The 24731-nt window shown below is 33.1% G+C and overlaps 1 protein-coding gene across 1 annotated transcript; it reads right to left on the bottom strand.

Annotated features, from left to right (window-relative positions):
* Positions 1-8: 8 nt before the first annotated feature.
* On the bottom strand, positions 9-21600 carry LOC108913910 (venom dipeptidyl peptidase 4-like; the record flags this gene model as incomplete). Its single annotated transcript, XM_018719563.2, has 5 exons — positions 9-300; positions 6231-6442; positions 8236-8393; positions 16873-17165; positions 21123-21600. Coding segments are annotated over 5 exons (1279 nt in total), but the record flags the coding sequence as incomplete, so codon positions are not given.
* Between the last annotated feature and the right edge of the window lie 3131 nt (positions 21601-24731).

Below are 24731 nucleotides of genomic sequence, written 5' to 3'. Positions count from 1 at the left end.
GACAACACAAGGTTCTCTAATATTCTGTACCACGACGTACCTGGTTGAAAAGAATATTTCTATTGAGCCAATGAAAATATCGTTGCACCGACCCTAATTTTGGGGCGCGAATCACATATTTTTTAGGTAAGAGTCCATCTAAAGGAAATCATCAAAGGTGTACTACTCAACGTCGTTCCGCAGTCCCGCTTTGAACTCCGGAGGGACTTGCTTTCGGAAACAGTCATCCAGGAATTGCCCCATGCTTTTGTACAGATGCTTTTTCACTCCACTTAGGTTGTGGCTTTCATCTGGATATATCTGAAATTAAAACCATTAATGGCCAATTAAGCAGTGTAGAGATTAATGTATGAATGCATTTAAATATAGAAGTGATGAGTATCTATGGTACAAAAATCTGCAACAAAAATACAGAAGAATGGACATGGAATAGAATAGGTATACAGTGAGGAATAACTAGGATCCAAGGAAATTGTACGAGATACGAATATGGAGAAATGTAAAACGGGGAAATAAATTTAAGTTCGTCGTCTTACAGTTTATGGTAGGTAGAACACTGCAGGGCAATAAAGTAGGCAGTGAAATATATAACATATATATGACATTCTTCCGTGTGTTGAATATGAAAACGGATAAAAAATAAAACAAGGGAATGCGTCCGTAGATAGCGACTTTTGCACAAATCTCAAGTCACAAATAAAATACGACCTTTCGAACCCAATACCAAAGTATGGTTTCTATATAGCTATTTGAACAAAAGAAGCCAAAAACTGCCTTAAAGTTGAATAAGGAAAAAAGATAATTTGGTAAAATTAAATTTTTAATTAAAGACAATTACAAAATCCTGGCGTGCTTTTATCATGAAAGTTTATTGGCATTTTCGAGTATTTTTTTTTAAACACAAAAAACCTTATACGACATGGGTCCTTAACTCAACCATTTCCGAGAAAAAATTTATCAAAATTTCCAACTCGATGCACAAAAGTTCGATAAATTAAGAAATATTGACATAACTGGTTGAACTTCTTTATGCTTTATTCTCAAAAATAATTAGCGATGTAATAAATTTAAAATTCGATAAAATTCATATCGAGCAATATGACAACGGCGCGGCGGATAACACAAGGTACAAGCTGTCCAGCAATACGCAATTCACTTGGTATCTGGAACTGGACCGTATCTGAGTGTTTTTGCATACCATTATTTCCTTTTCTTGAGGTGTTTTCCAGTGAGTGCGCGAAAATTGGATTCGAAGGTGTCGTGCGTGCATTGAAAATGGCGGTGGACATTTGTAGTTTGTTTTGTACTTATGCGTTTAAAAATTACTGAATTTTGCTTTTTGGTATGTACCTAAATTATTTTTAATACCTACGTGTGATTATTTGGATGACGTGAATTTTTGGGTACATACAATACATATAATAAAACGTTAATGGTATGAATTTTTATATAAACAATTTAGTGAAATTAAATGTGTATCATTCCATAACTAAAGCAAATAATTCATAATTAATTATGACCAGAAAAAAACATTGTATAACGTTTTGTTTTTCTTTTGATTTTGAGTTAGAAATATAGGACATTTTAACCCCATTTAAACCTTGTCTCGTTAAATAATTTCCATCCAAGTAAGTAAAAGTATATTCTCTTAAGAAATGTGTTTTCTAAAATATCTGAAAAATAGATTTGGCAACAATGCTATTGTTGTAATCAGATCAGCCATGTTCCTGTACCCCTAGATGACAAATTAGACATTAGCGAGATAATCCGTATAAAACTTATATACTACGAGGGCTGTATGATAAATACCTGGCCTAAGCACGAGATGGGGCTCTGCGCGGTTTAGTTTGTAAATGCCATTTAAATAGAACAATTTTTGTAATTTTATAACAATGGAAATCATTGAATATCGAGCGGTGATAAAATACTTGTTTTAGGAAAAGAAAACAAATGATGGGATTAAAAAGGATCTCAGCGAAGTTTATGGGGACTCTGTACCTTCGTTATCAACCATAAAATATTGGACACCTGAATTCAAATGTTGCGGTACGAGCATTTTTGATCAAGATCGTCCAGGTCGTCCTAATGAGGTTACTACTTCAGAAATAATTAAAAAAATCCGCGATATCGTGATAAACGATTGGAAAGTGAAAGTGCATGAGATTGCTGAGACTGTGACCATCTCAACTGAACGGGTGCACAATATTTTAACTCATTTGGATTTATGAAAAAACTTTCCGCAAGATGGTGCCGTGATTGCTCACAACTGACAACAAACAAACATGTGTGATTTCAAAAGAATTTTTGGCGATGTTAAAACGCAATAGGAATTATTTTTGGAGTCGGAAAAGAAGGTTAAGGCGACTTTATCGGCGAACAAAGTCATTACTACAGTATTTTGGGATGTACGCGGCATAATTAAGATCTATTACATTGAAAAGGACAAAACGATAAATGGAGAATATTATGTGAAATTATTGATCCGTTTCAGCCATGCTGTAAAAAAACGTCCGCATTTGGCGAATTAAAGAATCCATTTCCATCAAGACAATGCACGCATGTACACTTGCGTCGCGTCGTGGCCACGGTAAAATTACATGAGTTAGAATACGGATTGCCTCCACCATATTCGCCAGATTTAGCCCACAGGGATTGTCTCCTATTTCCAAATATGAAAAAATAGCTCGGCGGTCTTATTCTATTCCTATTTTTTTAGAGGGGATAGAAAAGATAGAAAAACGTTGGACTAACAATAAGTGTATCGAACTGAAAGGTGAATACGTTGAAAAATAAGATAAATTTTACACATAAAAATGTTTTTTCTGTCGAGGCCAGGTATTTATCATAAAACTCTCGCATTTAATCGCCCCTGATTTATTTTCCATATCTGGCTCAAAAGATTTGTACTGCAATATTCTCAAATGAATAAATGAATAACAAGACAAATTGTAGTAATCCTGCAAAAAATACCGGGAATGCACAGTGAGGGGGATCAGCTTTTGTAATAAATTACACTAGCGAGTAAACTATAACAACCTTTTCGTGATTTCGTTCTTCTAGTTTGATTTATAAATTATTCTATACTCAAGGGAAATAATTTTCAAACGGTTACAGAAAACTTTTATAAAACTGATAAGGTTTTGTATTAATTTTCGATTTTATCCGGTTTTCAAGTTCAACAAAACAGTTTTTGTAAATAAGTACCTAACATAGATTACAAAAAAAAAAAAAATGAAAAAGGCAAATATCCTGGCAATAAGGAAACCATTCCAGAAAATATTAATCAGGTAATGCTTAAGTATGACTGTGCTGAAAAAAAAATATGATTTCTAGTAATTTATTACTCCAAAAGATTTTACTAATTGAAACCATAACGTAGTTAAAATATGTATTAAATATTTCAGTTCCATATATCGATAATAACTAAATATGAAAAATTAAGTGTAACAAAAGCCGGGACGCGCAGTCATTTATTTATTAGTTCTCGGAAAGTAAGATATTTCAATCATCATAAATTATCGGAGGGTTAATGGTTTTCAAGTAGTAGTTCGCCAAGACAGTCCTTCGGAGAAAATTACCAATATTTTAACAAGTTCACTTAGACTGTCGAGGCCATGTGTTAAGCGTCTGGGAGGCGCCGCGTAGAACCCCATCTTTTTAATAACGCGCGAAACCACAAAAAGAGCGTAGAAATTCCACCTTAGAATTAAATTATATTGTAAAATTGATAGTAATTCGAAAAGAGAGTATACCTAAGCAGCTGGGTTTTTTGACGGATTTTTCCTAGCTCTAAGAGTAGATTAAATGAGATCGACTAATCCGTCCCGTAAATTGCTACGCGGAGTCAGAGGGGAAGGCTAGGGTTACTAGTGAGTCATATAATTATTGTTATAAATGTAAATTCAGTCAATTAGATAAATATACAAGCGTTCCGATATTCAGGTTCTCGCCAATAAGATGAGAACCGAAACTTCTGGACCCAAGAAATGGGCGTGGTCAAAGCGAATTGTGGAATTCAGGAAGGATCCCGAGAAAGTCAGTTCGTTCTTAAGTTTCACATTGAGCAGACTAATTATTAACTTTAAAGTCTCGGGCTAATTAATTAATTTTGATAGTTTTTCTAAATTTTGTATAGAGCGCGCATTCCCTGAATCTCGGTACGCTGTCGCGATTGAATCCATTAATTAATAATGTCATCGAGCCGTTGTGTTTTTATTTTGTTTGTTTGTTTTGTTTATTGTTAATAAAACCCTTCCTGGAAGTTTTGTGTTTCCTTTGTTTCTCCAACTTCAGTGCTACCCTGTATAGCCAGCCACTGGATTACATCCCACGTAAGCAATGAAAGGGTAAGTGCTTGGAAGTAATTTTCTGAACATACAACATTTCTAAGTTCCCACGTGTTAATTAAAGTACAACGATAACTAAATAAACTCCCTTTCGAAAATTAAGTAGTCACTCTTTCGAGAATTGAATAGTAACTCTTTTGAGCATTAAATAGATAATTAATTAAAGGTAGATAATTAAAGAAATTACCCCTCAGGTTACATAAGTATGAAAGTTTTGTAGCATTTTATGGCTATTTCGTTAAAGAGGCCATTGAGGTCCCTAGATCGTCTTTTATTTTAGTATCTGTTGTTTTTGCTCTGGCATCTATTGGATTTTTTTATGTACGAGTAGTAACCGTTTTTTAGAAATAGTTATGGAAAATTTTAGTTTCACAAAGAAATCAAGAAAACGTATCTTTTTTTTTTGGAGAGAAAGAAGGGGAGCAATCTTGTGGAGATTCCATTCAAGTTCTTGTCTATTATTCTAAACTTAATTTTTCGGCTACTAAAAATATACCCAGCGTATTTGCTTTATTAATTGGAACAATTTAGAAGGATATTGGCAGTGTAACTATTTATTTAGATAAAAAATAAGTGCATACCTATTTTGTTAATTGAATCTAAAAAAAAACCTGTTAGTATAAAAAAAGTGATAGTTCTTTTATTTTTCCCACTTGAAAAAAAATTTCTGTGAACTACATACGTTTTACAAAATTCATTCGACTCAATATAAATGAAATAGTATTAAGTGTAACAAAATGGTGTGCAATTGTAGGCAGTATGAACTAATTTCCATTTTTTAAACAAGGGTTAATACAAGTTCCTAAATCGATCAAAGGAATAATTGTTGCATTATGGACAAAATTAAAAATCTCAGATTTCAGTCTTTATCAGTCTCTATATAAGATTCTGAATAATGTAAAATATTATCGAGGTACTAACGTTGATATATTGAATGTGAGACGATTGACGAGTTGTATAATTACAATTGTATAAATAAATAGAAAGTCATCAAAAGTTAATTTTGAATATTATCATGACAAGTAGCTCTTAAACTGTATATGTATTACTTGAGGAGATAAATAAAGAGTATGGTTAAGATGTTACGGGCTCAATTTTCTATAACAACTGAATGATGAAAACCTCATCTCGATATCTTGATTTGTTTTTCATGACGTAGAACAATTTTTTTGTTGTGAAAATTGTAGATATTCTCGCAAGTCGCTACGCTCTATTTTCATATATTTAATTTTAGGATTTTATTTTCAGTTATAACCCAAACATATATATTTTTATGGGGAACACTTTATATTTTTCGATTTTTTAAATTACATAATTGCTCTCAAATCATATAGAACATTTATAAGTACAATTAAGTGGGCCATGGATAACATTAAGTAGGATTATAAAACAGTTGAATTACAAGAAAATAATTTTTGATGTGGTTAAATAAATTTTTGTTGATACATTATTTAAAAGAACATGTTACACAGACTTAAAAAATATGTAGTGTTTCATTAAAGAAAAAAATAAGTTTTGGTTGTAACTGAGAAATCGGTGGTTATAGAATAATAGCGCGTACGCTACTGGATTCTATGAAAAAAACTGAAACAATTTTTGCAAATAAAACTGAATTAATTCGACTAATTCTCTAAAAAATACCAGAAATTTAAAAAGTTTTTTGTCTCTTAAATGAATCAAGATATCGGAGTGTGTATTCTAATTTTCATCGGAACTAATTAATTACAGTAATTCCTATTAGAAAATAATCATAATAATTTAATCAAATTAAACAATGGAACTAATTCGTCTACTTTTCACGAAGAATATTCAATTCCATTCTTTATTTAAAAATATATCTTTCTTAAGAACAGAAATAAACACAAATATGTGCCTGATCCCAACCTGCTGCCTGAAGAGGGTTCCTGCCTCGGTCAGAGATTTCACAAGTGCCATGGACTGCTGCAGATGAACGTTGTCATCCGCAGAACCGTGGATCAAATAGAACATCTTGTCCTTGAGCTGGTGAGCCTTTTTGCTTACGTCCGCCTCCTCGTAGCCCTTGTAGTTGTCAGTCACATTTGGCAGACCCATGTATCTCTCTGTATAAGCAGAGTCTGAAGAAATGATTAGATTAGAGAGATATATCAAAAAAAGTCTTGTGTCATTAGCCTTAAACAATTTGTAAAAGTTGTATAGACGCGCATCTATTTTTATAAATTTTCTTTTGATTTCCAGGAAAATTACAAGAATAATTTTTTATATTAATTTTTTTTTCCACAAAAAGTGTCAAGTGTTAGTTTTGAGTGAATAACTCTCTTAAAAGGTGCAGGGGACTTTAAGCTTGAATTTATTTGAATTTGATTAATATATTTTTAATAAAATAAAAGTCAACGGCTTTTCTTAGTAAAGGTTATTCAGAAAAAAACATTATTTTGTATGTCGACGACGTCGTAACCCTGTTTAAGACATTCTGAAAAAATAAATAACAATAGAAATAGATTGCAATTTATTTACCCTTCATTTTTACTATACTTATCTATAGTCTAGGAGACAGATAGGGTTCCGTGGTCAATCAGAGTGCCACGGCTGCAAACAACTTATTCTTAAGTATTTTGAACTCCTGAATCCAAAAAACAAGTCGCAAAGCCTGAAAGTGGTCAGTTTAATTGTTATTAACAAATTAAATGTTTAAATGTCTGTAAAAAGTTTATTTTTATAGCTAGTACAATTTTTTATGAGCGCGTACATCGCTCTCGACGTACGCGTTTCTCTTCACGGGTTTTGATAAAGAAAAACTAATAACTATAAGGCATGTGATTGTTAGGATGTGAGGAACAATATCTAGTAACTTTTTTGACTTTTCAAGTTGAATAATAAAAAAGCCTTATAAACAAATAAAACCAGCATTTTCGTTGAAATTTCACAAATTTCTAAGCTGCTATTAATTTTTAAATAAATAAATTAATAAATGGAACTGTCCTATCTTGTAAAATAAAGTTCAAGCTTTAAAATGAGATGTCGTGCGTCTTAATCCGTCCAATAGAACCAGAGATATGGTAAAATTGGTGCGCGCGGAGTCGGAAAATGTAAGATATTTGCAGTAAATAACTGGTTAAAGTTAATCTTTTTTAATTTTCCAAAAAATATATGTTTGTTATGAGAAAACGTAACTATTGACGCATAAAAAATTGTACTAGCTGTAAAAATTAACTTTTTACAGTCATTTAAACATTTAATTTGTTAATAACAATTAAACTGACCACTTTCAGGCTTTGCGACCAAGTTTTTTCGATTCAGTAGGTAAAAATACTTGTGAATAAGTTGTCTGCAGCCGTGGCACTCTGATTGGCCAGGCAACTCTATCTGGCGCCTCGACTATTATATTATCGACTGTAATTAATTATTCAAATAAAATGTACTTTTTTTTTTAAATCGTTGACGTCATAACCTCTATATCAGAAATTCTGAAAAAGACAATTTTCTACGTGAAATAAACCTTATTTACTCCCATTTGCGAGCATGAGTATTTTCTGTTCGTTTTTTATTTCCTTGTAACAATGTCGAGGTGTCAAGTTTGAAGCAGAAAGTACGTATTGCATATTTTTCATTAGAATTGTAAGAAAATAGTGATTATGTCTCTCAATTACGATGTAATTACTTTTTTTAAACATTCAAAGAAATTTCATCTTAAAACAGTGATTACTTATAATGCAGGATGTAACAGATTCTATATGTAGGTATTATCAATTTTGATAACAAAAATAATCAAAATCAATAAATTAATTTATTATACTGACGGCCATCCCCTGAACAGAGAAAATTGTTACCGAGATAATTTGCCGCTAATAGCTCCAATGTTTCAATGAAATTAAACACATAATTACTCACGATACGACCAGCAACTTACCGTAAAGCTTCCAATTGGTAACCGGAGCTACAGCGATGGCGCACTGAAAGACGCTCTTGGGACTGGCAAGGGCCAGAGCAGCTACAAATCCTCCATAACTCCATCCCCAGACCGCGACTCGACGCTTATCGATAAAATGTTGAGTGTCTCTCAAGTACCTGTAAAATCAGTATTTTATTATATTGTAGGAAAAACATAACCGATACGTATCAAGTTCAGACAAATAAAATGAATAATTTCTTAAGAACAAATAATCGCTATTGAAAACTAAGCACTGAATGGAGAAGCAAATACCTTTCAAATAAGGTATCACTCAAATTCTTGCCATTTAAATTTTACGGGTTGGGAAACGATGAGGGGGATGGGAGAGGAGGAGCTTACATACTTTACCTTAAAATAAAATTGCGGTTTCATTGAAGTATATACTTATAAGTAAAGCGACCAGTGGCGGCTCGTGACATTGAGAATAGGTGAAGCATATTCATTGATTGATTAAAAAGAAAAAAAAGCGCCGCAGGCGAAAATTTTCAAATTTCCAAAGTCAAACGGCTTTAAATGAATCTGGAAATTTTTAGTGACATTTGCAATGTTACCGAAAAATTGACGTTCGCGAGAAAGATTTTCATTAAGATTTTATAAAAAATAGAAATATTAGTTCGGCTTGCGGACTTCTGGGAACATTAACGCACCCACAATTAAACACGGCATACAGAAAAGTTTTTTTAAATAAACACTTCCACACAACCACTTACGCTCGGAATACCATTCATTCCAAAACTTCAGAACGTAGTTGTTTTTTGACTTCCCCTTTTTTCCATATCGACAGAAAAAGGCACAGGTCTCTGACAATTTAAAAAATCCTTTTTGTCCTTAATATTCCATCTGGAAAATGGCGTTTCCAATAAAATACATACTGGGTCATATATAGAAAACATTTTTACAATTGTTATACAAAACAAAAATATTAATTAAGAACCGTTATAATCGTGCACTGGACGACGCTTATCGTATCAACTGTTTAAAGGCAGACGATGGGCGATGACAATGCGGCTTCAATTTCCGTGGCACTCGTTCCCCCACGCCGTAGTTTACTCCCGTGTTGGCCGCGCCTCGTTGCCATGACTACCGTCGTAAACAACGCTACGAAGAGAAGCGGAATACAGACTGATTTCGATCTGCGTCACTTGCTACGAGGTTGATGTTCGCACTCAACGAAGGTAATGTTTTTTTAGAAGGCGTTCAACACGCTATTCTGTTTATTTCTGTGTATTAAACAAATAAACAATACATTTTCAATATAGAATTATACCTAAAATATAAAATTTATATAATTGCACAACCAAACGGAAATTTTAGGTGAAGCGGTGCGTCACTTGCGTCACCTGACGAGTGTTTATTTTTATTAAAATGTTGAACTTATCTACGATAAAACTGTTCGAACTGCGAACAAAAGCTTCCATAAACATGGGTCGGAAAATACTTAATTTTTGACATAAGCTTGTTCACGTTGAAGCTGCTAGAAATCGGTTTTCAATATACAGGGTGATTCGGTCATAATGTCATTAACTTTTAAGAAAGATAGAGAGAAATGAGTACAATACGAATACGCAATTAGATGGAGGTGGCAATATGACAAGTTTTAAGTGTCACCGGGGATGGAAATCTTCTACGTGGCAGAAAGTCTATCAAAATAAAGTAAACACAGCAAATAATGTTCTAAGCTTAGAAGATAAATAGAATCGATCTGAAACTTCCAGAAACGAACCCAATATTATTTATAGAACCGGCCAACTCCAATGTGTGTCCTCCACACGATATCCCAATACTGGCTGTTGCAAAGATGGCGAACTACTGTCAACGTTGGTATAGTTGTGAACACGTCAGTGTATTTTGAGGACCAAATGGATAGTGGACGAAGTAGATGTTGTGGTTGCAAGTTATGTATCATATCCTGGTATTCATGATTCAGAGAGTTTTTAATTCTTGTCTGTCAAGGAGTAGAAGAATAATTGAAAATGCATTTGGTATAAAGGATATTCCGGATATTGCGAAAGCCAATCTTATTGGAACCAGACAAGACATCACTTACATAATTTCTTACCAAAAAGTAGAACATCAAAAAATATGTATATTCCAGGCATCGGACACTTTATTTATATAAGGCCAACCATTCCAATATGACATTATTGTCAATATACAGGGTGTTAATTAAGTATGTACAATAAATCCAACAGACAATTATTTGTGTGATTTTAAGACAAAAGGTTCATATAAACATTAGTCAGCAGATGCTTCGTTTTGAAGATACAGGGTGTTAAACTTTTGTAAAAAAATTGCTATTTTATAAATATCTTAAATACCCTTTACCCAATTTTGTTGTAATTTGGCAGTGTTATTTGTAGTGTTAAGGGTCTAATTTAACCCTAACTTGATTAGATTTATTAAGTCCAGTGGCGTCCTGAGCCTAACCTTAACGAATATTTTTGAAAAAAAAATGTACGCCTCTGACTGTAATTTTTATATATTTTTTAAATTAAGCAACTAAAAATACAACTTTTTTGTCTCTTGAATGTTTTTCGTATGTATTGATTAATTTTTGTAAAAAAAATAAAATCCACTTAACTGCATATCCCTGGATCACACAAGAAACATGAGGAAAAGTTTATTTTGGAAATTATTATATTTTTATAATTTTTTATTAATAACATATAACATCTAAATAACATAAAGTACAAATTCCAACAAAATTGGGTAAAGGGTATTTAAGATATTCACGAAATAGCAATTTCTTACAAAAGTTTAACACCCTGTATCTTGAAAACGAAGCATCTGCGGATCAATGCTTATATGAACTTCTTGCCTTAAAATCACTCAAATAATCGTTTGTTGAATTTATTGTATATACTTAATTAACACCCTGTATGGTTCTGCTATAGTTCTCCCTCTAGTGGTACTAAACTACTGAACACAAAATTATAACTACGAATACGGACCAACATGTCACATCGTGTGGACGGCTTTACGATGTAAACAAATGCCAAGACCAATGTTCACAAAACCCTTTGATGTGTCTAATTTTACCACCTCTATGTAGAGCGAACGTCGGCCAGCGCAAGCCCAAGCGAACGTTGGTGATAAGTTCACGGTCCACACGGCAGGCCCAAGCTGGGCCAGCTACACATTGGCCCAGTCTGCCTATGCCGTGCGGCGTCGGCTTAACACAAATATGATTCCTAAATTGACCCGAACTTCATCACTTGATAATACAGTTCCACAAAAGAAATCGAGAAAATTACCCCTGGACTCTGACTATGTCTATCATATGTTTTCGGGGTCGCTGAATCCAAATTCGGGGTCCATTTAACCCCATCACGTCAGGATTTTTTATAACCTCAAATAATACGCCCAAAAACGCAATAAATCCTCTATCCATTGACCACTCAATCCCAATAACCCCATAACCTCTTAACCCCTTAAACCCCATAACCTCAAAATGCCATAACTCCAAAATCCCAGACTCCTATAAGAAGTCTAGATTAGAGGGTAGGGCTTCAACGCGCATAAGTCTCTTTCTTATCGGGTTATGGCATTTTGTGGTTATAGGATTTAAGGGATTAAGGGGTTAAGGGGTTATGGGGTTATTGGGATTGAGTGGTCAATGGATAGAGGATTTATTGCGTTTTTGGGCTTATTTTTTTGAGGTTATGAAAAATCCTGACGGGGTTAAATGGAATTTGGATTCAGCTACCCCGAAAACATATAATAAACATATTCAGACTCCAGGGGTAATTTTCTCGATTTTTTTGTGAAGTTGTGTAATTGTACCTTGCATAACAACAACATCAATATTAATAACATTTAAGTTATATTTTTTATATAAATTTATCACCAATAAATATTCTGTTGTAGTTCTATAAATTACTGGTGAGAGTATAAAAAATATTGTACGCGCCACACTTAGAAAGTGTATTTACAGAGCTTTCATGCTTCATACTCGCCCTGTTTTCTGATCTCTCTCATATTGACATCATCAAAACATGATTTACGATGTTCAATTCAGTTGGACTCGGACATTTACTACAACAAAACATGAGTCGAATTTAATTCTCTAGAGCAATTAAAAATTATCTCTTTAACACATAAGAGGCCATTCGAACCTGAACATTGGGGTGGATCAAATTCGGTACGAAGTCTCATAAACCGCCAGAGCTCATAAAACACGAAGCGGTGAAACGGGTCACGAGTCGAAGTAACAATTTATACATCGCAAATTTCAGAACATATAATGGCGCATTCAGAGACTGCAGCAGACCGTGTGACAAATTAGTGTTACATAATGACCAACCTTAATCAGCTTTACCGTATTTATGGCTGCATTACTTCCAGCTGGCTAATTTTACGATTTTCAGGACGGTAACTGCGGTCGGAAATGCTCCGTTTTAATTTAATTGCTTCGGTTTCAAAATTTCAGGATGTTGTAAAAAATTGGGTAAATAAGTTGTGTTGTACCAAATAACATGTTATATCTGAGTATTTGCTTTATTTAACTTTTAATGAAGCTTTACGTTCTCTGCTTACGTTTAAGTATTTGTACTAATTATTTCTTCTGCTATCAGAAGCAATTGCCAATATTTTTCCTTGGTAATTAAATTATAAATGGATAAGATTTAATAAACAATTTTAACGACTTTTTTTTCTTTCATTGGCGGTTTCCAAAGTTAAGAAAATTTTGGATATACAGGGTTACAACTTCGCAAATGTCCAGGTATTTTTCTTATTTTAGGACTTACAGAAATGGTTAAATGGGCAAAAATGTGGAGAATATTATGGCGATCATGGATCCGATTTTAAATTTAGGCAATTCCGATTAGTTCCGAAGATATTTGAAGAAAACCGATTTTATGTTATTTCTCTTTTTAGTCGTATTTCACTTATTTTTCAAAATTTTTGGACAAAAGTGTGTAGTTTGTTATTAATTGATGTGAGGGATTGATTTTTGCTGTCAGTATTAACATATCTCTAAAAATGTGTACAGAGCGGTAGTTAACTTTTGTTTTTCTTATGAACGCCATATTGAATTATTGCCTCATTAGAAGAAAGGTGAAAGTCTCTTTACAACGATGTATAATTTATCGGGGTTTCATAAATAAATAACCAATGTATTCAATATAATTATAATTTTAACAAAAAAAATCAAGTAGCCATGTGAAGCAACTTTTTCTATAAATTAATTTAATAATAATAATATCTTTATTTACGAAAACCCCATAAATTCTACATCGTTGTAAAGAGAATTTCCCCTTTCTTCTAATGAGTCAAACATTCAATATGACGTCCATAATAGCACACTTTTACAGATACTTTAATTTTAACAGCAAAAATCGATTCTTCACATGATTTAATATCAGACTACACATTTTTGTCCAAAAATTTTGAAAAACGAGTGAAATGCGACTACAAAAAGAAATGGTATAAAATCGGTTTTCTTTGAGTATCTTCAGAACTACTTATTCGGAATTTTCTAAATTTAAAAACGAATCCGTGGTCGACATTAAATTCTGCAAAATTTTGCCCTTTTAATCATTTCTGTAATTCTTAAAATAAGAAAGATACCTAAGTATTTATGACAATTAAAAAGACTAATAAAAAATAACTTGCTGAAAAGAAGCTATATACATGTACTTTAACGTTAAGAAAGCGATATGCGACAGTCCGACTTTCTCTTACATTGAAATTTACTCAACAGTTGAAAAAAACGGCATTAAGACTTAAGAGCTTAAGATTATTGTAAAGTTACGGCTGCGTTAGGATTATGATCTTAAAGTTTTAATGCAGGAAAGTTTTACTTACATTTCTGCATTTTTCGAAAGAGTGAAAAATTCATATTAGTCATACGATCCTCTGTTGTCGGAGTTTTTAACTATACAATACCAACCGGGACTTGACATTTCCAAATAATAGACAAATACAGGCTGTCTACTATAACAAGCCACTCCTATCTACGACTCACTTCAAAAATCTTGGAATGTTTTTTTGTTCTATTTTTTGAGGCCCTTATGCTTGAAGAAACAAATTTAAGATCCATGGCCAATTTTATGAGTATAATATAAAAATAAATAAATAGTATAAAAAACCGGGAAAGCGCCGAAAGTTAAGAGTCGTTTAACTTTTTTATTTTAAGTGATCGAGAAAACTTATTTTATATACATTTTATGGCAAAACTGATATCTGTCATAAACAAGATTGTTGAAGTATAGTAGCCCTGTAGTAGGTTGGAATTTTACCTCTAGATCAGGGCGGATCTGTCGAAATATCCTACTTCTTGGATGTGAGAGGGGCAAGCTAATTTTTGCTGAAATACCTTGAGTACAACTCACATAATAAAAGTGTAGATCCCTAGATCTGGGTGAGGTCCGGAACATTTTTAAAATTGCAAAAATGTTTAAAAAATTTAAAAAATACCTATTTTATTTGAGTTTTTTACTTATATCTTGGAACCTNAGATCTGGGCGAGGTCCAGAACATTTTTAAAATTGCAAAAATGTTTAAAAAATTTAAAAAATACCTATTTTATTTGAGTTTTTTACTTATATCTTGGAACCTATGCATTTTGGAAGAATATTGAAGAGGAAACAAAGTTTTAGAATTGAATTTTGCACAATATACTGCAAGTTTAAAATGTTTAAATATATTACCGATGTTGCAAAATAGCAATAATTAATGAAAAAAAGGCAAAATAATCAAGTTTGTTGGATAATTTTTAAAAAATATTTTAATTGCTTCGAAGGCATTCTAATTTTGGTAAAAAAAACTTTAAGTATAATAAAACAACACACCAAATTTCATTAAAATCGGTTACATAGTTTTCACAAAATAATGAAAAAAAAAATTTAAAATTTTTAAAATGTTGCACAGCCTCAAATAAAGCATCTAGATACTTTTCCAGAAAAAAATTTCTTGCTCTCTCTCACATCCACCTCAAAACAGATCCGCCCTGGTCTACACCTGCAGTTTGAAATACAAACTTCTCTGTCATCGGTCCTATTTTGCAGTGGCTAAGAATATTCGCCTTCACAATTGCGTGACCAGGAAGGAACTATTAGCAGTTGTGAAAACCGTGACGCATTTCCATAAGTACATTTATCTCTCTGAACAATTCTTCACGTTGAGAACCGATCATGCCTTCTTGAAAGTTGTAATGTGTTATGCTAATAGGAAAAGAGGCACATGTCGGTCGCAGTCGTTTTGGAGTTTATTGACAACTATTTTTAGGTGATTCTCCAGAGTCCGGCCAAATCTCTCCACCATGCCGTCAGATTGTGGATACAAGGGTGTTGTTCTGGTCTTTTTGATATTAATCAACTGGCAATCTCTTTGGAACATACTCGATTTAAAATTTCGCCCTTGATCCCAACGCAGTTCTCTTAGAACGCCTAATCTGCAGATCCAACGAGAATTTCTGCTATATACCGTCAATGTCTCTTGGGATGTAGCTCTGGCCATTTACTGATTTCCAAATTATGTCTGGGGAAACGAAATTTTCTCGAAGGGAGCTCCAACGTTATACTGTTTCATATGACTTTAGCTTCTAGTTCTAGGTCCCTTGCTGTTGGAGCAGTCAGCATACCGGCGACATCAGTCTTCTATATCTGCTTGGCTTCTTACCCACTAGAACCTTTCTCTAACAATATTCAACGTCCTGTTAACGCCGTGGTGTCGTTTACCTACTCCACAATGGACTTCTTTCAGCACTTTGTTGGTTGCATTCCTTGGAAGAAGAACCTGCTACCTTCGTACTTCTTTGTCACCTGGACTGCCTGTCCAGGCCTTCCACTGCCTTTTCAGTAACACATTTTGTGAGATAAGGAGGTCCCATTTTGCCCGGTAACCTTTTAACATCGATGATTTGTCCGATATTTCTGTCCATTTGGTCGAGTCCCATGTTCCCATATCCCAGACTGTCATCCTTTCACTGGTCTTCACTAAGTTTTCTAGTTTCTCATTATCCATCCGTCACAATTGATCATCTCCGGAACAAATTTCCAAATTCTTTGGTCTCTGCTCGGTTGCAATGTGACCATCTTTCGGCGTACATTCTTTTAGATACTACGTTTCCATGAAATCGGGTAATAACACTGACATATTACTTCAATTTATATAAAATATAATAGGATATTGGAAATAATAAATAGAAAGAATCATAAAAACCAACAAGACGAAATTTCGAAATTTGGTAATTGGTCACTCATTTCTTGAAGAATACACTCTTTTCATTTTTATCATCAGAAACGTGAAATACATTAAGTTATAAATGGCGGCACCGTAGAAGAAACTTAGGGTATATACATATATTTTATATATCTTCAATGGTTACTGTAATTGATCAAAGTCTGTGTTTCAATTCAGATCGTTTTAGAAAATAATACTACACCTTGTTTTAAGGTAACTTACTCTTGCCAAGTTTGAAATCTGTATTTCTGTTTCCGAGTAATTAATTGATAATTTTACTAATAATTTTACATTCCTTATTTGAAAAAACACTGAATCCTTAGGGAAAAAAATATATTGTGACAAGGAAAATTATTCCCAAAGTTTGTTGCGTTTTTACGTGCTAATAAATTAATACATTAAACTCACTCCGTAACTTCCAACTGATCCGCCACTTCGACCGACCCCAATTTATAGTAGACTTTATGCAGAAGCTGGTGACCCTGCCCTCCGGATCCCCTGCCGTCGATCTGAGCGATTATAAAGTCCTTGTGCCCGCTCAAGTACGTGTTCCAGTCGATCCTCCAGCGCTCCGTCACCAGCTGACTCCCGGGACCGCCGTACACCTGGACCACTAGGGGATACCGGGTGATTTCGTCCTCTCGCAGGCCTGGAGGCAAGTGGAGACGCACGTGTGCCTGGTAGCCACCCGAAATTTGCACCTATAATCGATATGTTATGTTTGAAATCAGCTGTGTCATTATCACCTGTAATATAAAGTCTCACAACTCACGCATCGTCATCTAGTCACGTCAGTAGCAGTGGTATTTAGCCAGTCTCGTAAATGATGCATATTGGTGAGCGGGAAACATTGCAAGACAATTTCGAATAGTTTTTATAGGTATATTTGTTTTATTACAATAAGCGCCGAATTAATGATGTAATGCAGAACTAGAGACTTAACAATTGTATAACTAGTATTTTTCCATTTTTCTCTGAAGGAAAAAATTGTAAAAATATGAAAAAAGTGAAAAATTTGAAGAAACTCGAAATAACCTTGAAAAAATGCCTGCTATTTTCTTTGCTGTAATAAATCTCAATGTTAACTTTTCATGAATGACAAATGGATAGAAACGAAATGTCTGCTCCGTTTAATTATACAATTAACATTTAAATTGTTTTTAAGCAAATTAAAAAAAACAAGTTCGTTTAAAGGAAGATTTTCAGATTCTATGTCAGACGATTTTCATTCCAGGGCAGCTTGTTCCTGTCAGTCGGTCAGAATTAATTATTGCTATTATTGAGGCAAAAATTCTACATAATTTAAAAAAATGTTTTTGTTGTGTTTTGGCTTAATAAAACAATATAATTTTCTTTTACAAAAAATCTCTCAGTGTATCTATATTGTCCTTATTTGGCATTCAGACAAGTGAATATTACTAGAAACAACTTTTTTCTAAATAAAAATTTTCCCATTCTGTGCAAATTTTATGAAGAGCGCTGTATAGTATTTGAAATAAGTAACCATTCCTTTTTAAATGCTTTCCTTGGATAATTTTTAAAATCTACTTGGAAAATCTAGGAAAAATCATTGAATTTTTTTATCAAAATTTGGTATACACTGTGTTTTGGCTTTTCAGAAACTTTATCAGCTTATTCTAAAATAGAAAATGATCTGATGATTTTTGAATTAAAATAATTATAAAGGTTCCTTTCTATATAATAATGTATTATTATTTATATCAGCAAACTTTAATAAAAGTTCAATTTCTCTCATTTTTCTGAAAAAAAAAATGTTATTTCAGACATTTTGATAACATACTGTGCATCTCTATGTGAGGGAAATGGCATAATTTAACCTAAAGTTTTTGGTGTTATTACATGATATTATTATAAAAAAAAAGGAAATGACTTTGTACTAACTAGCATATACGAGGTCTGTTCAGAAAATAACCGAACTTTATTTTTTTAAATTTTATTAGTTTTATAAATTATTGGTCTTTGTCTTCTTTAAAAGTAAGTACTCCCCTATTCCCACACTTTTCCCAGCTGATTTTCATTTAGGAAAAAAGAAAAAAAATGCAAGAAACCAGGTCTGGCGAGTAGTTAGGGTGAGGAAGGACAGTAATCTGATTTTTGACACAATACTGATGAATAGACAAAGCTGAGTGTGCACGGTGCAAATACTATGAGTTGTTAGTATACATGGTTAACTGTTTTACCTTGAGGCAAGAATTCAAAATGCATAATTTCATTAAAGTCGAAAAATTATTGAGCATCACTTCATAGTGATGCTCATTGATTCAATGTCATCATTGAATTGATGTCCTTTCTTGGGGCGTGGATATCATTTGCCAATCCATTGTGATGATTGAGCTTTTTTCTCAATGTTGCAGCCGTAAACTCAGCTTTCGTCTCCCGTTATGATCCTTTGAATTTAATATTTAACGGTTTTTGGTTTGTTGAAAGAGTTGTCGACAAATGTCCACACGATTTTTTTTCTGTTGTTCGGTCATCAAAAGAGGAACAAAATTTTGCTGCAATTTTTCAGTCAGTCATGGCATGACTCAGTTGAGATGCTAACCTTTTCTGTAATTTTTAATCGACGATTTGCATGCACCAGATCTTCAACCTTTTTACATGTGACTCATCAATTGAAGTCGAAGGCCTTCCGGGTCGAGGATCAGCTGCAATTGACTGATGACCACTTTTAAATCGCGAAAACCAGTCTTAATATTCCGTACGACTCAGCGCATCATATTCGTAAGTTTGTTTCAAAAGTTGAAACGTTTCCGTGAAAGTTTTTCCCAGTTCCATGCAAAATTTTACGTTGCAGAAAATTGCACGTTTCAATAATCCTCACTAACACTTAAATACGTTGCACTCAAATAACGAAAACTAAATGAGATATCAACAACAGAAAAACATGTGATTCCAAAGGACGTTATACGCAACGCAATGCTGCCAACAGCATTCATTAAATATTTTCCATTTCCATTAGCGCGTAATTAAAAATGTTCTGTTATTTTCTGAACAAACCTCAATATTAATCACAGTTGTAGTAATTGTTTTTCGTTAAAAGATTCTGGAGTAATTTAGGGTTCCATTTTACAGATTAGACAAATTAGATTAGATGAATTTTATCTCATTGCAGAAACACCCCATTTGTTTTTTTAATATGTATTTAATAAAACATCGTTTTAAAATGTGTATACAGGGTGTCCCAAAAGTGACGCCCGTCCTTCTGGGATTTGATTAAGGGGACAAAAGCAAATCGAAAATCAAGAGTGGAAATTTTCCGATTGTTTTTCCTTGTTGAGTTATTCAAAAAAAAATATTCAAAAAATTATAAAAGTGAAAATCCATTTCTTTTTCTCAAAACTGAGGTTTGTGCTTATAGGATTTTTAATCAGAGGACTGACTCTTGGCATTATGGGTTGCTCAATTACTTCCATAATACAGCCTGAATAAAAACTACTGCATTTTCAATATTCCTATAATTTTGCTGCAAACTTTAACTTTCAAATACACCAATTATTACACTTAGCTGCATTATTAATAATAATACAAAGAATTATTGTTTTTTTTACAGCTTAGAAGAATGACGAGTACTACGCCAACTGAGCCATGTTTGCTTATTTTTTAATTAATTTTGAAGAATAAAATAACAGAGATTAGGTGTATTAAAACGAAGTGATCTAGTACTTATGCTGTGGCAATCATAAATAAATTATTGGATTCAACATGATGGAGCTCCGTCACATTATGGTTTACGAGTAAGAAATTACCTGAATCAAAACTTCCCAGAGGTGGACCCATAGCATGGCCTCCTAGTTCACCAGCTCCAAATAGATTTTTTCTTTTGGGGCTATTAAAAAAAAAGATTTACAACGATCCTGTTGTAAATCCAGAAAATGTAGTAACCCGTATGCACGCTGCTGTCCCGTTAATAGACCATGAGATGCTACAAAGGGTTAGTGTTTCAATGTTCAACGTGTCAATATTTGTCTTGAAGTAGAAGACAACTTATTTGACCTTTTGTAAAAACAATTTCTATTATATAAGCACACTATGGTTTTAGTTTATAAGGTTCTTTCCTCTCCTTTATATAAAATTGTTTTATTATTAAAAAGTTTTTCTCTATCCTTTTTAGGTTAAAATAATTCCTTACACCCAGGTACTACCGACAATCGGAACCTCAGTTTCGAGACAAGAATATTGGATTTTCACTTTTTTATAGTTTTTTTGAACACATTTTTTGAATAACTCAACAAAGAATCGGAAAATGTCCAACTCTTAATTTTCGATTTGTTTTTGTACCCTTAATCAAATCCCAGGACGGGCGACACTTTTGGGACACCATGTATGTTTCAAATAATAGAGTAGGGTAAAGAAGAATTTGTTAGGTAGCCAGAATTACAATAATATATGCCACACTTTATCATTAATTAATTAATAATAACAGGTTAAATAATAACACATTTTATAAAAAATAGTTTCTATGGAATTGATTTTTGACTAAATTTTTTCCACCAATCGTAATTTCGTATGTATATTGCTGTTTTATTTCACTGAATTATTAAGTGGCGTATCGATCACCAGTAAAGTGACGTCACGTGCAAAGTATTGAGACTTTTAAATTTAAAAGATAAATCGAAACTAATTTAGTTGCTTCTTACCGGAAACGTCTTAATCTGTGGCATAGCCATCTTGGCCACCCTCTCCCTCAACTTCGTATTATTCTGCAACCACATCAGCAATTTAGGCTTCGGCATAGCCGTCTTGTACAAACTGGTGGTAGGGATTCCAGGCCCCAAACACTCTAAGACGTAGTATGACGCACTCCAACTGCCACTGAAGATGGCGTTGTGATATAGACAAGGTGGTTCTTCATTGGACTTTTGCTTCTGCTTCTTCTTCCTCCGAGGAGGAGGTGTAGTTATGATCATATCGTCGTCTTCTTCTTCCCATGTTGAGGTTTTAACTCGATAGATGTTCTCGTCTAACGCTAGGAAAGGTGGAGTGGTAGGGACAAGTTCTTTCACACAGGTCAGACATATTGGGGGTGGCAGGGTGGCTCCTGTTCTAGGCGGGACAGAGGTGACTCGATATAGATGTTGCTGCCCAGGTTTACCTTCTGGAATTCCTAAAAAATATCTGAAAGGAAAACAATTGTTACTTAATCTGTTTTTGAATAAAATTATTTTGTTTCTACCACCGTGGGCAAGATACTGATCATTTTAGCATAAGAGTTTATTTTATAAATAAAATATGCTCCAAACAAATATTTCAGGCACTAAAACAATATTCAATGTCTTCGCACTAGGTGTAAATAAATATTTCAAATATTTTGCGAAAAATAAACTGTTCGCATTTTATTAATTCATTTTGGTGAATTATTCAGTAAAGGTTGTACCATTGGTTTTATAAGTTACAATATCAGATAAATCAAAGTACCAATATTATTTATTACAATTACTGCTTTTATTACGCGCTAATTCGTGACGTCATTCAGTGCGATCGAGAATTGAGAAAATGAATAACAAGGGAGTCCGACAGCATGAGCATAGAAAATCACAAGAAACTAAAGACAGCCAAATTCACTTTGTTTCGATGCTGTACGCGTGCGTGTTTCTTTAGATTAGGTTCCGTCATGGAAATTGTAGATGGACTAGAAACAGGTTATGTCCTCGGTAGCAGTAAATTATGTCATAAATTTTAAATATAGATAAATAAATTTAATTAAAAATAATAATCAATAGTTATCATTTGCCTTATTTTGTTTTGGGCACTAGACAGTAAAATTAATTATTTATAATGTTATTTTGAACCGCAAATACTGTTAGTAAATTTTGGTAAAAATATTCGTAAAAATTCGACTGGTAAAAAATTTTATATACATATACCTCTCACTGACATCAGTTTGTTGATGTCCAAAAAATGCAATTAGATTTTCACCTATATTAATAGTTGGGGTAAGAATTAATCACATTTACTAGTTCCTTCTCTCTTTGTGTCTTGAATAAAAAGAGCTTCAGGATAATATAAATATTTGTACAATATTCGACTGTTATAATATGCTCACATGGATAATTGAGCTCGCTATCCACAGCACAATTAACTAACTTCCTTGTTCGTATGTTAAACACTATATAAAGGTCTTAAAATGTAATATACATATAATACCGGGTAGGAAAGTACCGATGGTCTATCAGAAGTTACGTGAGAGCGATAAAGTAAGCCATAGAAATCTATGTGATAGACAAGGATGGGTATAGTGAAGGCGTCTAATAGTCACCGCCCATTTCGCCCTTCCACAAATAAGAAGTGGATCTTATTTGTGGAAGGGCGAAACGGGCGGTGACTATGAGACGCCTTCATTATAGCCATCCTTTTCTATCGCATGGATTTCTATGGCTTACTTTATTGCTCTCACGTAACTTCAGATAGACCATCGGTACTTTCCTATCCGGTATATATCACATTATAGAGGATTGCCTGCCGTTAATAGGAGAGTAAATTCAAATAAACCGTTTTCTAAATATTAATATTTAAATTAAAAGGCGGAATTTGGATAATTTACAGAACCTGATTACGTTGCATTAGAGCGTGCGCACATCCTGACAATCCTACCAATAATATTGGACATTTTATTTATTCTTTCTAAAGATTAAATAAAAAAATAAAATGAATGCAAACGCTGTGTAATGTAAACTACAACTTACCACATTTTTACATCATATTATTATCAGAAAAAATTTACAGAATTCGCTATAAAGGAAGTTTCTGATATTTTGGAAAAAAAATATTTTTTATATTATTTGATTTTTTATTCCTATGAATGAACATTACGTGTTAAAAGACTGTATAAAAATGAATTGAATAACAAAAATGTTAGTTCATTTATAAAATAACAAAATACAATGCTGTACAAACTATTTTTTTTTTTCTGAAACACTCTTGACAAATTTAGAAGCTAACTGAAATGTAATTTACAATTTCTAGATAAAAACTGTCTTGAGATTCAAATTACATTTTCTGAAATATAAAGGGTGTATTGAAATGAAAGGGCACATATGATACCAGAAGTTAACATAACATACCTATATCCCAACTCTTATAATAAAAAAGATACAGGGTGTCAAAGTGACAAATAAAAAAAATGGGTTTTCCTTGATAATTTCTAAAGTTCTTGTCAGACATGTTTCAAATTTTCTAGTTTCAGGGTGGGAAAAAATAATCATTTTTGGCTGTCGTGTGCGGGGCGCCCTCTGCAAGCAATGTTATGCATTAAACATTTAACATTAACATTTTTGTCAGCTCTTACAGCTTTTAGTAACAAAATATGAAATATTGGAATTTTTTTAACAAAAAGGGTATACTGATTGAAAACGGCTGAAGTAAACCGATGGGGAGTTATTTTTGATTTTATAAATTAATATTTTGCATTTAATACCTCCAGAATTTAACGTCCAAAACGGATATTTTTATTAATAAATTCAGAACGCATTGCTTTAAAATTAATAGTATCTATTAATAAGTGTCTATTGGCGTACTATTTTAGCGTGCATGAATACACTTGTAACTTCCATAAAAAAAGAAAGCTGTTTCACGAAAATAACAGGAACAAAATAATTTTTGGAAAAATACATATTTATTGTTAGTTTAATAGCAACTATTTGAAGAAAAGAAGAAAAGCAGTAAAACTAAGAGTCTCATAAAACAATAAATACATAATCTAAGAGAATAATTAGCTAACAATAAAAAATAAAAGATATCTTTAAGAGTGTTTTCTCGAAGTAGTTTCCATTTTGTTGTAAACTTAGTTTAATTCTACGATTAAAATTACGACGTAATGTTTCTGTTGTTCTTTAATTCCTCAGCTGCTACAAAAATTCTTTGACGAAACACACTATTTTGGTTTTGGTTTGGAATAAATAATATTTTTTAAGTGACCCCATAGAAAATAGTCCACGGGTGTGAGGTTCGGCGATCGCACAGGCCATTTGACGGATTCATCATTCTCACGACCTATCCATCTCCCAGGAAAATTTAAATTTAACCATTGCCTAACAGCTAATGTACTACGGGTAGGGCAGGAGCTCCGTCGTGTGTGTAAATATTTTCATGGATAGCTAATGACACTTCTTCAAGCAATTATACTGGGAGTTGTTCATTTATAAATCTCAGATATTCCGCTGTACTGACACGAAGAGGAAGAATAAACGGACCAATAAGCTAATCTCCTATATAGTATTGATATTCCTGAAGGTATTAAATTGGAAGTA

Source organism: Anoplophora glabripennis, unplaced genomic scaffold, assembly GCF_000390285.2.
Source record: "Anoplophora glabripennis isolate ALB-LARVAE unplaced genomic scaffold, Agla_2.0 scaffold1077, whole genome shotgun sequence".
Taxonomy (NCBI): domain Eukaryota; kingdom Metazoa; phylum Arthropoda; class Insecta; order Coleoptera; family Cerambycidae; genus Anoplophora; species Anoplophora glabripennis.
This window is presented reverse-complemented; position numbering and strand designations above follow the sequence as displayed.